Source organism: Penicillium crustosum, assembly GCF_028827405.1.
Source record: "Penicillium crustosum strain IBT 35664 chromosome Unknown utg000002l_segment0_segment0, whole genome shotgun sequence".
Lineage (NCBI taxonomy): Eukaryota > Fungi > Ascomycota > Eurotiomycetes > Eurotiales > Aspergillaceae > Penicillium > Penicillium crustosum.
Genome location: NW_026623123.1, coordinates 6,704,757 through 6,721,321, shown reverse-complemented (window position 1 = coordinate 6,721,321; position 16,565 = coordinate 6,704,757). Strand labels below are relative to the sequence as shown.

The 16,565-nt window shown below is 47.2% G+C and overlaps 6 protein-coding genes across 6 annotated transcripts; 3 read left to right on the top strand and 3 right to left on the bottom strand.

Moving 5' to 3' along the window:
• Nucleotides 1-196: 196 nt before the first annotated feature.
• Nucleotides 197-1,615, top strand: N7487_006078 (uncharacterized protein; the record flags this gene model as incomplete). The annotated part of the gene is made up of 1 exon (XM_056873825.1): nt 197-1,615. One exon carries the CDS (start codon nt 197-199, stop codon nt 1,613-1,615), a length of 1,419 nt encoding a protein of 472 aa, XP_056731545.1.
• A 606-nt stretch (nt 1,616-2,221) lies between these two features.
• On the bottom strand, nt 2,222-3,365 carry N7487_006077 (uncharacterized protein; the record flags this gene model as incomplete). The annotated part of the gene is made up of 2 exons (XM_056873824.1): nt 2,222-2,439; nt 2,516-3,365. Coding segments are annotated over 2 exons (1,068 nt in total), but the record flags the coding sequence as incomplete, so codon positions are not given.
• Nucleotides 3,366-5,492: 2,127 nt separating this feature from the next.
• N7487_006076 (uncharacterized protein) lies at nt 5,493-7,843 on the bottom strand (the record flags this gene model as incomplete). The annotated part of the gene is made up of 3 exons (XM_056873823.1): nt 5,493-7,220; nt 7,273-7,640; nt 7,696-7,843. The coding sequence occupies 3 exons, from the start codon at nt 7,841-7,843 to the stop codon at nt 5,493-5,495; spliced, it is 2,244 nt and encodes a 747-aa protein (XP_056731543.1).
• A 636-nt stretch (nt 7,844-8,479) lies between these two features.
• Nucleotides 8,480-9,566, top strand: N7487_006075 (putative L-cystine transporter; the record flags this gene model as incomplete). Its single annotated transcript, XM_056873822.1, has 4 exons — nt 8,480-8,520; nt 8,590-8,607; nt 8,678-9,116; nt 9,198-9,566. 4 exons carry the CDS (start codon nt 8,480-8,482, stop codon nt 9,564-9,566), a joined length of 867 nt encoding a protein of 288 aa, XP_056731542.1.
• A 1,932-nt stretch (nt 9,567-11,498) lies between these two features.
• On the top strand, nt 11,499-12,620 carry N7487_006074 (putative C2H2 transcription factor; the record flags this gene model as incomplete). Its single annotated transcript, XM_056873821.1, has 1 exon — nt 11,499-12,620. The coding sequence occupies one exon, from the start codon at nt 11,499-11,501 to the stop codon at nt 12,618-12,620; it is 1,122 nt and encodes a 373-aa protein (XP_056731541.1).
• Nucleotides 12,621-13,863: 1,243 nt separating this feature from the next.
• On the bottom strand, nt 13,864-14,980 carry N7487_006073 (esterase/lipase family protein; the record flags this gene model as incomplete). The annotated part of the gene is made up of 3 exons (XM_056873820.1): nt 13,864-14,725; nt 14,817-14,879; nt 14,928-14,980. The coding sequence occupies 3 exons, from the start codon at nt 14,978-14,980 to the stop codon at nt 13,864-13,866; spliced, it is 978 nt and encodes a 325-aa protein (XP_056731540.1).
• Between the last annotated feature and the right edge of the window lie 1,585 nt (nt 14,981-16,565).

The window sequence follows — 16,565 nt, the reverse complement described above, 5'->3', positions numbered from 1 at the left end:
CCCCAACCATGAACCTGTAGAATTATAGCAATTCTCCATTTCCCTCTAATTATACTTGTTTATCATATCGTTTCTTCTGTCTTCATTTTATGCGGTAGAGGTGGGAACGCACCTTCCATGCTTGGGTATTGAGCACCTGACTTCCCCGTCTCACTCCAACAACCATCGACCTTTACCTTCAGCTGACCGTGCAGACATGGCTTTCGCTAAATCACTCAAGTTAGACCCTCTGGGCATCGTGGATACTCGACTGACGATGACGGACTCACCTACGGATCGCTTCTTTTCACCTCTCTTTGCGCCATCAACCGGGTTTGATAGAACTGATGAAAGACAGCCAGTCAACCAGACAGAGGCAGAAGCAAGCCCAAGACAAGCTCATCGAATTCTCGAAATTCGCGAGTCCTTCCGCCCTCGACTTGAGCTGGATGTCGCTGTGGACAAGTACCACACCCTTGATGGCCTCGCTGAGCCATTGAATCCCCAAAACACACCTGCATCAAATAGCGAACGAGAGAGCGCAGAGGAATCCACTGAGTCCCTTCGTTGCCATAAAATGGAGAACGTACGGACGAGTCCTCCACCTCAGACGGAGAAATTCAATTTCGATTGCTTCCAAGATTCGCCAGAGGCAAGCTTTGTTCGCGAAGACGATGGAAGCGAATCCCCCAAACCCTCAAAATTGCGACGTCTTTCCGTTGGCCGCCGACAGTGGACCAAACCTCCTGTTGCGGTCCTGTCGAGTCATCAGCCAGGCGTAAATGCCGGTACCTTCAACAAACCTGGCGATCCAGATTCACCGCTGCGATGCGTTCGATTTTCTCCTCCGGCCTCGTTGTCTCCGCCTTCTCGTGTGATACGCCGTCCCCAACCTTCGATTGAAAGAAGGCAGGACCATGTTGTTTTGCATCGACAGAAGAAACAATATCAGAAATGGAAGGTCACTGGTCATGCGAATTCTCGAAAAAGCTCACCAAACAGAATTCCTACAAACAGAACGCAGTTTTTGGCAACCCGAACCCCAAAGAACCATGATTTGCGCGGCTCATCCCTTTCCAGCTTGCCATATCGTGAAACACGCCGCACATCGTTCCTCGCTCGTATTGGCTTGGGTAGTGATGCTGGAGAAGTGAGAGCCGGCAATGCGGGCGGCACTCCTGTTGTAGATGACTCGAACATTGTGCGAAACACCGAGCAGAACCTCCCTGCGTTTCTTGCTGTTTCAATTTCGCTCTACAGAGCACGACCTACGCCTAGTTCATCCGCCGAGAGAGCACCAAAGTACACTTTCAGATTTCGAATGACTCGAACTGACCTCCCTCGACAACCTTCTCCGCATTTCCCTCTCGAATTCAAACACATCAATTGTCACCCGACCATTGATCACTTGGTATTCCACACCTGCTTCGTCGTTCCCGGGATAGTTGTACTGCTACCTCTCAGTGTGATCTTCGCTGCAACACACCCATTGGTCAACACCCGGGCCGGCGCTGTAATGCTCTACCTTGCCAGAGCTTTACTGTATCTACTGATAAACATCATCGTTCTTGTGTTGTCGAAATGTGGGGTGTCTTGCGGCTACCAGTGGAATCCGGACACTGTCCATTCAGAGTAGCTACACCCTCAGGGTGGTGAGCAATTGAGGTTGGACAAGATCGACGCGACATTACGGACCAGCGAATTCCGCTCTACTCTTGTATGCAGCATATTATACGCGTATCTCGTTGTGTCGCGCGCATTAGTCTAGTCTTACTCTACCTCATACATTTTTGTGGCTGAAAGCCGAGTCATGAGTATCAATCAAACAAATTTCACTAACGGAGCCATCTAAAAACAATGCGTCATGCACTGCAACACGGAGTTTCTCCGCCATGCCTATTGAAAGTAAAAATAAAGATAGAAACAACAAGTTAGAAAATAGCGGTGTTGCTTTTGGCAGCTACAACTTTGTGGGAGCTACTTCTACATACATATATGTCCCTGTATGTACGGGCAGACCTGATAAGAAAGTGTGGGGTAACTCTCTAGGGCTGGAACTCCCGGCCAATCTACTTTTTATACATTTAAAGAGGCAAAACACTGCCTTGATGATCGTTGTGTCTTATAGTTTGAGAATAAGCAGCTTCAATTTGGCGCTAGGAAGTAAAAAAATAAAATAAAAGTACAAACATGGAAAGGAAAAAAAAAAGTAAAAGAACAAAAAAGGGGAATCATTGGGAGTTTATGCCTTGTCTTGGGGCCGATCTCCGAATGGAATGTTTTCTCGGCCAGCTCGGACCGAAATCTCGCGGAGCTCATGTGTGCGAATCAGTGATGGTCCGATCACAGGAAGTAGTGCGTCTAGTTCTACGCTTGACGAGAATCGTGCATATGCTTCCCAAGTCATGCGTACAAAGACCCCCGCAGATGCATTGGTTTCATAGGCATCTGTGATTTTCACTTTGAACTTGGCCGGCAGGTTTTGAGGGAAGTTGTGATAGTGGGCGGGAATGTAATGCAGGGCCTAGGCTCGAACTTGAGGCATGACCAGAAGACGAAATTCTTGGCGAAGGAGGAGTTGAAGTAGACGTGACGTGGAAAGGTAACACAATGGGATTCACCCCATTATGACTCGAAAATCTTGGTATGTAGCAGCCACGAGGAGTTTCATTCTGTACCGCATCGGAAATTTCATCTGTCGAGGTAGATATCTTGCCAGAGTGAGAAAGCTTTCGTATAGTCCGCGCAACTCGCTGTGTAAAGGATATTCCATTTACACGGGATCTCGCAAACGCCGAAGAGCCACAAGCAGCTAAGATATGGGTTGTCATCGGGTTGCTCGCAATAGCAGTACAGGAATAATAACAATCTAGGATGCAGAAGGTATCCATAGAATAAGTGTGGTAACTCAATTCACGATCGATGGTGCGCCATGGAACAAATTTTTCCTTCTTGGTCGCGGTAAAAGAAAGTTCGTTGAGTTGATTGATCGTACCGTGGCCAGCGTAAAAAAAAATGAAGAGCGTTGGTTTGCAAATGCGGTGTTTGGACACAACTTCTTGATGCAGGCGATCTCCCAAATCCCAGCCTGGAACGGGATTTTCGTGGTTCATAACAAATGTTTGGCTGGCAACTCCGAAAAGATCAGCCATCATATGGGAAAAGGTTTCTCCATCTTCTTGAGCACAAGTGTTGTCGTCGTCCCAATAACAAACGAAGGCCGTAATTTGGGAGTATGTTTTCCCTCTGGCCTTAACCGCCCTTTCCAGTGCAGATTTTAAATTGGGAAGAGCAATCCTTTTGGAGCTGATCCTTCTTGGAATTTTCGATGAAGATTTTGGGGATACGGGTGAAGTTGCAGAGTTGGGCGAGGTAGGAGGGTTAGACTGAGAAGATTCTATAGTCAAGTGACTCAACCGAGTGCCGAATAGAGGATGTGCGGAAATCGATTTGAGTACAAAGTGAAAAAAAGTAAGAAGTCCCCTTGCCTCAGATTGGCTCAAGGGTCTTGGATATTGAGGGCTCACGAGTAACTGACGAAGAGAACTTGAGATGATAGAGAGGTAGATAACTAGAGAATTGAGAAATAAGTAAAGGTGAAAGATGAGTGAGAGTTGTTTGCTGAAGTTAAAGGCAGAGATGTTTGTGAAAAGGAAAGAAAAGAAAGAAGAAATTCAGACCTGGGGACTTGATAGAGGCAGGACAGGGTAGGACGAACCATAGTAGAATCAAACTACTATGCCTATTCTAGCAATCCTTATTGTAAGAACCATGGAACCTCATCTGATCCGGGCCCAGTGTTGCGTGCCTGTTGAACTCTCTCACTCGGCACATTGTCGCATGCTTCCACATATCTCCATGTGGTAGACTAGTTCTCTCCCTTTCCTCCATAACTTCTCCATGAACCAATACAAGCCTTCAAGTTTGAAGTTGAGATTCTAACATTGGAGAACATCTGGTTTGTCTTATCCTTCCCCCACGCTTTTGATTACTGTCCCTAATGATGCGATTAGGAGGAAGATCAAAAGGAGGGACTTCCAACACGAAGTTTTACTAGACATCCTTCTTCTTGTCCTGTTTCTTATTTTTTCCCTTCAAGCATATGGCACTACTATTGATAATAAGGTTAAGTGTGTATGCTGGCATCGAAAGCTAAATCAGCTAAGAGGGTTAGCATTTGAAGCCACGTCATGTAACTCTGTTCTTTACACCCTGATCTCATTCTCCTAGCTTCTCATTCAATATATCCAGAGACAGACTACTTTTCTTGGGCTGCTTTCTTGTAGCTTTCTTAAACGAAATCCCCCAAGTTATAGACGCATTGAACCATATTCTTTTTGCTCTCGCTAATTTGCATCTACCTATGAAAAATGGGTAAGCTGACCACCCATTCTTTACGCATCAACGTTTATATCAGGTTCAATATTCATTTTGTCATGTCTCAAAGGGAATATATGCCGATCAAGATAGCAAAAGCGATCGCTGTATAATCGAACGCGTTCACGAATTGACTTGGAGCCAAACGCATTAAACCACTCCGCTAAACCAGCCTTATGCCACCATGAGTAGAAATCCCGAGGGAGAGTAGAATAAAGGTTCTGGAAAAATAGGACGGCCTCAAAATCCATCCCTAAGCAGATTTTCAATCTTAGATAAATTCCACCAAGTCGCATCACTATTTCATTCTCCTCCTTGTCTTAATTATGTTATATTCTGCGTGGCTGCTACACACAGCTGACTCGATTGGATGCGAAAGGCATTCTTATTCTTATCTTGTGCTTAGCGGTTGCTTTCGATGGATTGACACCATCTATCAATACATCTATATCTATTGTCAGGACTATATGTTATTAAATTATTAAGACTAGTTTGGCGGATCGTTAAGAAAGACCTCCTCATAGCAGATAACATTCAAGTGGTCCGCCTAGTCTGAGCTCAAAATCATCTATACCTAAGGTCCAATGTAAGGAGGTTTACTGGCACAGCATATTGTTCAAGATTAATTGACTTTCAGGGTATTTTTAAGTTTATTTCTGCAAAAATTCCAAGCGACAGCTTCCAGATAACCCCCCAAAGAATAGGGTAGATAATCAATACCACACAAAGGTGAAGACAAGACTAGCAAAAAAACCAACAACCCAATAAAAGATCCGTTAAATCGCTGGCATCACAAAAAAAAAAAAAGAGACGAGAAAGGAAAAGCTAGCTAAAATAATCATTTCGTCGCCTCGAAAAACACATTCAAGAAAAGAAAACATATCAAAAGGAGGACATAGCACCGTGACAGGGGGGATCATTTATATCAACACGGCTCTGAAGCACATAAATCGTTTTGTACATGTCATAAGCTGGGTCTGTAGTAGACACAAGAGAAAAGAAAAATGGAGGGTGCTAGACGGTACCAAGAAAGTGATCAAGTGAATTCCACGCCATGCTGCTGCTGCCTCTCTTGTCGGGTTCGGGCTCGTTCAGCACGTCTGCGGCGACGATTGTTCGCGTACGAGCCACTCATCTCAGTGCCGGTATATGTAGGTGAAGTGATACTGTTCGCTCCATATGGTATGGTAGAAGGCGCAGGAATGGGGGGGTGGGGGCGGCATTTGGCTGACTTGGGAGGGGGGTGCGCCCCATGAGGATGCAGGCATGCTCCCCGAAGGGGCCATAGATGCCTGTGGAGGGGCGAGCTGAGCAGAAGCAGCAGCAGCAGCAGCCTGTTCACGTCGCATTTGTTCGTCTTGTCGACGTTCGAGTTCTTCGACGCGACGCCAGCGGTCATAGCCGGCGTCTTCGTTGCCGGACAAGGAGCCTGCGCTGCTGTTGCGGCGTCGAGAGTTTCTTCGCTCTCTGCGACGGGCCTCGCGACTCGCGGCTGCTTCTTCTTCAGTCAGCCGACGGAGTGTCACATGTCGTCCGTCATTGTGCATTTTCACTTTCACAGATACCGGCGGGGAAGCAACATCGTCCTCTCGGCGCCGGCTGCTGCTCCGGTTACGATGGGAGGCTGCATCTAGTGCTGCGCCAGCGGCTGCACCGGATGCAAATTCTGCTCCATCATGGGGTAGGGAGTGACGCGAGGGAGGAGCTTCAGGCCTCAAGTCACCAGAGAACTGCTGGTGACTAGGGGGCATAGGTGGCATATCTGATACAGCGCTATGAATAGCACCAGAGGCGACGGGCTCTGCAGTAAGAAGAGATTCTCCATGTGATGTGTGTCGAGGTGGAGGACGGGATAGATCGGTTTCAGTGAGATCAGTTTCACTGTATGAACTGGCCCTTCTTCGTGGGTAGAAGCTTTCTCCCGCCTGTGGTCGTCGTCTGCTGTTTGCTCTCTGCAACGCCTCATCTTCATCTTCTCGACGCTTGATATCCTCTAGCCTCCGTTTCTCTTCATCGTCCTTTTTACCGCGGCTGAACAGTCGCTTCACGGCGGCAAAAGCACCCACACCCAGAACAGCATCTCTAATTCCATGAGAAGCGCTTCGCTTAGGCGGCTCGGTGAAATATGTGCTGTTGTAGTAGTAAGAAGAGCCCGGGCTTTGGGACCTACTTGGTACGCGACTTGGTACGCGACTTGGTGCGCGACTTGGTGCGCGACTTGGTGGCCGATTAAGGGGCGTGTGATGCGTCGGCTCCGGTCGACCATCTTCCATCCTGCTAAGAGATTCATCTGAGTGGCTAGTACTGCGCGAATGGGCAGGCCTATACCGACCCGATTCGGCATCGTCTTCTCGCTTCTTTCGACGGTCCCAGAATTTCTTGGCCATGAGGGCAGCCCCGGCCAGTGCGCCAATCTCGAGGAGTTTCTTGCCGAAACCACCGCCACCACCTCCACCACCTCCATGATGGCGGGAAGATTCATCGGAATATTTTTCATCAGAAATAGATGTGCGAGAGTCTTCATAGGCATGGCTTGGGTGGCGACTGCTTGTACGTCGTCGAAACATTGAAGCCAAGCCAGCACCTGCAGCGCCGGCGGCGAGAGCTGCTCCCGTGTGATTGCCATGGTGCTCTGAAACTTCCGAAGGTCCTGTGTACTGACTGTGGCCACCACCATGCTCACTTCCCATGTGATATCCTTCGACATCATATCGGTAAGAAAGTATAAAGTAAAGAACCAAGTAACCGAAGGCTGTTATCGCGAATAGGATAAACAGGACCTTTGGCGAACCATAGAGCGTGAGCCCTAATGGAATTTGTGCAATACCGAGAAGTAAAAGAGCACGACCCAACCATCGGTGTAACTAGAATATGTTAAGGAAAGTCCATATACCCCCTTCTTGGGGTGTCACTTACCACCAGTTTCAAAGGAACGTGGACTCGTTGTCTCTTACTTTCCTTCTTGTGCAAGAACCAGCCCCACAGAACTTGGACAATGACCAAAACATAGATTGCCAGGCCGATTCCATGATGGGGGTTGGTTAGGCTTCTTTCCGGCCCAACGGCGAACCACCCAAGCACAAACACGACCGTGGTTAGGAGCAAAGTGAGTACCTGACACCAAGCATGCAATTTAAATGCCCAGTAAGGATTCCATCGGGAGTAGTATCGGATTAGAATGATTGATGTTGGGACAATGCCCAAGAAAACGATTGTTGCAATGACACCGTGCGCGATGATTATGGAATGGTACCCTGCCATATTCTTGAAACGGTTCCCCATGCCTGTAACATGTCAGGTATAATTATAAAGCGTAGATTGTTGATGTGCTGAACTAACCATTGTATCGCATCGTCTCAAAGTTGAGCCCCATCAAATTGGGCAGCAGGAAGGTATCCCGCCCAGAGTCCCAGGTGCCATCCCCAACATGAAGAGTATTGGATGCGTATGTGCTGCTCCCCGCCGCGGCGAGATCTGAGTTTGACATTTTGCGGATAATTCTCGAACGACCACGCGATCTTTAGTCTGGAATGTCGGATTTACCGAAGGAGATCTTTCGAGATCTCCCGATCCGAGGAATGCACCATGCGATAACGGGACCGGGATTTCACTAGAATTCCCAATGACAGGTAGTGCAATTGACTGTATACCGACCAGTTTATGGCGTGGAATGGGGGATCTAAGTATGGTTCGAGAGGGTCGTAGAGTAGAAGCCGATGCGGAGCGCAAAGAGAGGAAGGAAACAAAGTCGTACAAATTCGGAATGTGAGGTTAGGATAGTATTAAAAAAGCGTCCGACAATGCGATCGAAATAAAATAGAAAAAAAGCACGTTGCACAGGAACCTCGGGCAGAGAAGAATCACAACAAGAGGCTGAGCAATTCCCCCAGTCATCTGTTTTCCTATAACACATTACCGGGCCAACCAGCCGCTGACTCAGGATCTACATTGTGACCGCCTTCCTAAACAGGCTAGACTGTTTACTCATCCATCTTATCTGTCTTATCCTCAGCTGATCTTATCACAAGATTGCGTGCTGTGCTGGAGGGAGCTCGAATCGTTACATCCACACGTTCTCTCCTTTCCCCGCTTGATCATTTGTAATGAGTGTCTTCAATCCAACATGACTCCTCAACTAGAGATATTTATTAACGCGTTATCCCGGTTTGTGAACTCCTATTTGCATCCGACTGCCGCTGGGCATTATGAACATGACTGACCAATTTATTCCAGGTGTTTAGGATGGGCATAGTAAGTCTACGTGTTGATTTCGAGGCTATATCTCATGTGTTACTCAAACTGATAGCTAACTCGAATGCAGCATGCTCTGCTGGTCAGGATCCTTTTATCCGCAGCCCATAACCAACTGGAAACGCAAGTCCACAGTCGGCTTATCTATTGATTTATCCACTATCAATCCTCTGGGATTTGTCTCCTATGCGATATACACCTCTGCGTTTCTCTACTCGCCTGTCATTCGCTCACAATATGCGGCCCGCCACCCTGCCTCGATTGATCCCACCGTCCGGTTCAACGATTTCGCATTTGCGGCCCACGCGGTGGTATTGACCATCATGCTGTACACACAGTTCTGGCCTTTCGTCTGGGGGTTCCATGTTTCCCGCTTCCAAAGGATCAGTTGGACAATGGCAGGGATATTTTGGGGGTCTATCCTGACTCCTCTGGTGGTTACGGCGGTTGTATTGGCGCAAAGTCCGGATGGAGGGTATGATCCTTCCACTTGGGCGTGGATTGACGTGGTAGGTGAAAATAAGGCATTCCTCTTCAGTGGGCTTCTAAACCATTGGGCAAACTAGAAAACAGCGCTGAAATCCTTCTAGGCCTACTCCTTTTCGTACGTCAAACTCCTGATCACCATTGTGAAATACATGCCTCAGGTGGCGTTGAACTACCAGCGCCAATCTACAGAAGGCTGGAGCATTGGAACCATTCTTCTAGATTTAGCTGGTGGTATCCTTTCAATGGCTCAACTGGTGCTTGACTCTAGCCTTCAAAGTGACTGGAGCGGTATTACCGGCAACCCGGTCAAGCTACTGCTGGGCAATGTTACAATCTTTTTCGATGCGATCTTCTGCATCCAACACTACATCTTATACCGAGACACCCCTGACCTGAAGGGAACACCTGGTCCGGGCGAGCAAACGCCCCTCTTAATTGGACAAGATGATGCTGTACCGGATCGGGTATGATCCAAGACACACAGAGAGATACATGAGATGAACCCAGTGATCCTGGGGCCAAATTTGAGACATTGCAGATATGTCTCTATTTTTGTAGACGCATTGCAGTCAGAGCTTGGAGATTTGAGACATTGTGGGGGCGGGAAATTCGGACCACCACATATCTCAGCCCTGGGGAGACTTGGCGATCTCTTAATTTTGGGGGGTTTGGTATAAGCCACGATTTAGATGCATGATAGAGCGTCCTATTAGAAATGCGATGCTATGTTTTTCAAATCTGAGACACACTACCATCGAATGTTATTCTTAGACCGAAGACATCCGGTCTCACGACCAGCTTACAACGTACAACGTGCCATTCCAGAAGCATTCAGGCCATCATTTTCTATTCCTAGGACCTTTTCCAGATAACCTGTCACACAACGCAATAGTTACAATCCACAAACTGACTGCATACATATGTAATAAGCCCGAAGCCACAGTGAGGCTCATCGCCGATCATATGGACACCGCTCCTCGTTTTGAACGGCCCCCCGTATTTGGTCCCCGCCGAACGATGTGAGTGGTCGAGCAATGGAATAAGCGCATATTTGTCATCGTCTGGCCAATCATGAAACAGGACACGGTCTATGCACAATGCACAAACGGTGCTTGCCGTCGGTGTCTCACCAAAAGGACCTTTGGCACTATAGCTGAACCCGAAGCCCAGAGTCCCAGATTCAACATGAACTCACTTTGTTCGTGTCCGCAATACCTACTTTGCGTAATGATCGACTATACGGAATGGCCCTGGGGGAGGGTGAAAGATATCTCCAAGATATCAATCCCAGCTCCCGGCCAGTAAGATACCCCGCCACGCGAGAAATGCTACCTTTGGATTTAACGTTACCTCCAAGCTGACTCAACTTTAAGAATCTGGTGACAAAAAGCAATTGGGGGTTTAAGGAATCGGAAATTATCTACATAGCATGCAATCGGGGATTATATGTATAAACTCCAGGCATGTCTTGTGTAATGTTGCCACGGTGAGGCTTTTGATATCTAGATATCATGAACCAGTTCCACGTGTTTATAGCGAACATATATAAAAGACAAAAAGAATCTTACAAAATACCGCAACACCGGTCCTGGTCATCCCTGGCGTCCTGGGCGTCTCGTGGCTTTTTACTGGCCAATAATACGAGCGCACAATGCATACCCTAGAAATAACATAGTTAAATCATGAAACCCTAACCTCTGGCCATAATCTGCCGATGTCGATCTAGCCAACCTGGGAATGTACTATGTGCAGGCCCACGTCGTCATCTTTCAGCCCTACTTTGAAAATGTCCCCATAATTATCCAAATGATAAACCAATACCTGCATGCCATGACAGGAAGATCATCTCTCATCGGGAAGCCAGTAGACCCCCGGGCCCCGGTAATCCTAGTCCATCTATTCTGAATCACGTTTGAGTCAACCCCCGAAGCCGAGGAAGCGGTATCAATCCGCGGACTGCTCATTTGATTACCAATAATACCTAGCCAATATGATTTAACGGTTCTATATCAAGCATGGCAGTATGATCAACGTTTCAATTTCTTCTGCGGAACGCCTAGATATTCAAGATTACAGCACTGCCTCCTCGACTTGAGATGGCCATAAATAATCCATTACCCGTTAGGTCTTAGTCCGAAAGACAAGTTCAGCTCTAAATCTGCCAAAACTCTATAACATATTGGCTTCTCGGTCATCTCGGGCAACAATCCTCAAATGCATGGACACCTGTTCATACATCCTTTATAACAGCAAAATTACACGAAGCACCTATTGATATGCCAGAGCGGTTTCCTCCAAAAGGAAGCTTTGAGTACGCCGACTGTGGGTTTTCCTTTCCATCATCAGAAGAACTATCATTGCACAATATCATCTACATCCCCGACATTCCCAACGCCGCCAACATGTATCCTAGTCGCCAGAAGTCTAAAAGTACCTACGGCACTGTGCCAGATAGCACTGGTTACTCGGAGTCCTTAGATTCTCAACATCTGGGAGGCCTGACCAACATTCCCACCAGCACTCCATGCAACTCTCACATGTCCGCTCTTCAACAAGCGGGCTTTATGGACGCCCAACCAGACCCTCGATCTTTCCTATCCCCGGGACATTATCCCACTGGAAGAAGAGGGTCGACCGACACCGATACAATTGGCTCTCAATACGCATGGTCTACTGCGTCCAACGCAGACATCCTCTCAAACTCTCCTCATATGCGCTCCTTTGAGGCCCCAATCGGCCCGACCACAACGTCGTTCATTCAAGGATATTATCCCCCAGGATCTCTACCACTCAATATGAGTGGCCCAGGCGTGTCGGGCTATACTCCCCAGCAAATCGACAAATGGTGCATTGAGAGCGAACCAACCCAGGACTTCTACCATTCACAACCTTTCGCAAACATGGGATCTATGCACTTCCCACCATCAATAGAAGTGCAACCAGAGCCCTACCAAACATTCAACACTCAAGTCAACACTGCAAATGAGCAGTGGCTCCCCTACCCACCGCAGTCCTCTAACCTCATCCCGGAAACTTTCTTCTCAGTGCCCCAATCAGTCCCAGCTCCAACACCCCATCCCTACCAATCAACAACTACAACCTCAATCGCCTCATCGCCGCCACATTCCATCTCCGATCCAGATTCTCCACCAGCCGCACCAGGCTCGGCCTCCGGCTCCGGCTCCAACTCCGGTGACCTAAAAAACTACGGCATCCCAATGGGCGACGGCACCTGGCGTTGCGCCCACCCGGGATGTTCCTCGCAGGCTGTCTTCCACCGAGGCTGTGATTTGAGGAAGCACTTCAACCGTCACCGTAAGTACCTCTTCTGTCGCCATGAGGGATGTCCCCAGTCTGTGAGGAATGGGTTCAGCAGCAAGAAGGACCGTGCCCGGCATGAGGCGAAGCACAATCCTGGTGTCTTTTGTGAGTGGGAGGGCTGTGGGAAGGTGTTTAGTCGTGTCGACAATATGAAAGACCATGTCAGGAGGATTCACCGGAAAGGGGAGGCTGGAAAGGCTTAGTTGTCGGTTAGATTGCCACGATGACGATAACGATTACGGTACTATGGTTTATGTCTTGGGCGTCTTTTGTTGTCTTGCTTATACTGCGTGGTTTTTGGATGGTTCTTTTATGTATAACATTGGTAGACAAAGCGGAAAAAGGAAAGGCGAATTTAGACAATGAATGGTTCTGTTGTTTAGCGAGGATTTACATTTCGGTTCTATCAGAATTCAACATATGGAATCACCCAGAAATAAACAATAAATGGCTGTAGCTGTTTGAGAAATTGTAATTATGCAGATATGTAAATCTAGAATTAAACTCGAGCACTACCGAGTAGTCTACTGCCGTAAGAAGCGACTAAAAAATGCTTGATTCTATTTTTAACGCTAAACAAGCCCTAGGCCAGACTAACATCATCCTAAGTCTGATAATAGGAATTATTGCAAAAAGGCCCGTGTAATTAACCACCGTAATCTTCTATGTATCCAAGACGTTTAAGCAGAAATAGACCAGATGAAACGAGAATTTCCCCGGGACCTGGATTCTTCCCAAAACTTCATTTTCCTCGTATCGATAGCAGCGCCAGTCTTGCAACTTGGATAACGTAAATCGATTCTACCAGACCAAGGCTTTCGCAGTGAAACAAATCACAGTCAAGCCCCGGCAACACACCGGCGCCCGGGTGATGGACATGATGCAGCGGAGGTTATCAGCATCGTTCCGGGCACCATGGGACCAATCCCAGCCCGGCATATTACGCCGATGCCCCAAGTACCAACCCGGTGACAGCTACATGAACTGTCAGCCAATATACTACACCAATTGGTACCTTGAACAGCCGCAAGCTTACTGGGCGACTAAGAGATGCTAGTAGTTGTTACACTTGGGGAAATAAATGACACAGTTTATATCCCAGGCGCGTGTTCTTCAAGTTAAAAACAAATTTCACCAGTCAGATATTTGAAACTTTGGGAAACCCAAGGTTTCAGCTTCCCACGTGTTCCAAGGCTGTAAGGCTGATCTTGAAGTTTAACTCTTTAACTCTATGTGGAACGTGCATGGACCCCAATCATTCAGGAACAAAGCCATTGTATTATAAACTCTGTCTGCAGTTATTGACTTTGAGAGATATAATGCTTGCAAAACACAGTTGAAACCAAGAAGTTGCACAAAAAAAAAGACACATCCATATTTCGTGCAGATATCCCATCAGTCAAAGGCAAAGGTCTCACCCTGCGGGTAATTTCCTTGAGCGCAACTCTACGAATTTGTGGCTCCATTAAAGTAAAAGTTCCCTGGGGTCCAAGATCCCAACCAAGTAGGATTCCCAGAAGCAGAACCAGACATAGCAGTCTTGTTTGTAGCATCATCATCATCATTACCACCACGAGACTCATGAAGCCACCCAGTAATGATCGACCGAACAATTCCATAACCACCATCTGCATGACCAGTAAACTTCGTCATGTTGTAATGATCAGCACTGATACCGCATTTATCATAGCCCTGCAGAACAGCCGAGTGTTCTTCAACAATCTTTCCCACTATATCATTCATATTCCTCGCTTCGTAGAAACAGAAGACCTTGAGTGAGAGGTCTCCACGACGAAGCATGGACTGGAACTCATTCCCAGCTAATTGCACACTGTTTGATCCTGAATGGAGAGCCCCAACCATATCCCTGTTGGCGGTGTGGACTATATTCATCCCCTTTGCGAGTTTTTCTCGGTAAGAAGCGAGCGAAGATCCATATTGCGGTGTACCCATGAAAATTATCCCGATGGCGCTTGAGGATATCGCCCATAGTCCATCTATGGAGTTGCTGAGGATCAAGGCTTGTTGGCAGACCAAGCCGCCTAGACTGTGTGCGATGAATAGGATGGGTCTGCTTGAGCAGTCGATTCGTTGGCTGACGATTGCGAAGGCTAGGGATTGGCTGTGGTCGTAGAGTCTATCTGAGAAGGTAATTGAGGTAAAGCTGAATATGTCGACGTCGTAGCCGAATGTCATGATGCGTGCCGTGGATAAGTCCTTGGAAAGAAGGTCTCGGGGCCACAAGGTTCCGTTTTCGTGAGTCCATGTTTTCTCGCGGTTGCCGGTGAGTCCATGGACGAAAACAATGCTAGTTGATGTATCTTAGTTTGTGTATCATATTTGAGTTTTTGGATCATCCACTTTTGAGACGCCTTTTAGGAGAAGATGGACAGACTCACTCCAGGTCAGCATTCGAAGGATCAGATAGCACCTTCATCCCAATTGCACCTTCTGTAGGGTACCTCGGCATAATTAGCTCGGTAGACCATTTCGCTATCATGCAATCTTACAGACTGTGTTTTGGAACACCGGGTTTCGTCTTCCTGAATAGCGAGAGCTTCATAGTGGCGAACTATATGTGACCTTGAGTCCAATACGCGAATAGACCAAAGATCGACGACAAAATAGTGAGATAGAGTCAATAAAAGAGGCAACCTCAGAAACGAGCCGGTGAGTGGTAGGACGATTTTAAAACTCTTAATCCTGCCTGTTAACCGCCCTCTTCTTGAAATCATACGGAGAGACCCCTGTCCGGAGCTGACGAACCGTACTGCATTACACAGTATCTTAACTAAACCACATGTCTTATTACTGTCCATTATACACGCCCATATTAAAATCATTATAGGTTACACAAGAATATCCCGATTAAGATGGCTGCGAACACGCGTTTCCATGAGGAAGATATCGGGCCGGGATTTTCGTGGTAGCCCCGCAGGGTCAGGCGCAGGACTCCCATATCGACAATTTAAATGGTTGAATGAGCAATCCGTGCATAATTGGGCTCGTCTCCAGCAGCGCTGCTAGGATACTATACACTGAATTATGATTTTAGGCCGTGAGGGTCCTATGACCAACATGTTCAGGCTTCTCTGCGCTTGGCTACGAGATAGCAGGGATAATTAGGCTCTCATGCTTGAGAATTTTGATGGTTATCGCTTCCTTAATGCAAGCCTGTAATTGGGCGTATATCCGGATTTAATTACTAGCGCTTCCTTTACCGGTAGTTGGCTCACATCTTCCGAGTTCTAGAATTGGGACCGATGCCACTTCCTACAAGTGCAATTGGTGAGCACACATCGGCTAGCAAGTTACCAGATCATGTAATCTATGTTGTATTGACTAGATAGCTAGCACACCGGTGGAGTCAGGCTAACTCGATTGAACCGTAAGTACTAGACGGAAGAAAGATCCACCCTAGGAATACACAACTTGGAAGCTAGGAAACTTTAATCTACATAGGGTGCCATGAAATTGATAACAAGGTGCGTGGAACTGAGGGAGAGGATTATAGTCCGGCATCCGGGCATGATTCAAATTTCCACCAGTTAATGGAAGGGCTAACGGGTTAGTTCTCAAGAGGAAGTATCAGATCGGATTGATCATACGCTCATTTAAAGGGAAGCCGGCAATATCAGCGTAAAGGCTTCTATCCGGGTGTGATAATTTTGACATGTTCTGAGTAAATTTTCAATAGAATGGGGTTTCATAATACCCCAATCGAATTGATGACAATATGGATAAAGAAGGTAAAATAGTGACGACTCTCAACACTCCTATTAAACGAATGGCCCATGTAACATCATGAATTTCTAACAATGGACAGGTTGGTATCATTGCAGAAGCACCAAAATAAAAGTACCCCAAGGGTAACAAAATAAAAAACAGCAGAAAGGTATCACAGCAGAAAAATTCGTCACGCGTAAAGTTCTGAAGTTGCCTCGAAGGGGGATTAGCATGGTCGTACTGAGGCGCTAATCTGGAAATATGGAACACCCGGGGGACACGGGGTTGAATGTGGGAGACAGAGGACACGGGGTGGTTGAAGAGGGTACACGCCGGTCGGAACGGGTGAGATAGAAAGAACAAGGACAAGAAAGAAAAGTTCGAAATGCAAAGATGTAAACAGAAAATAGGATGGGGGAAAA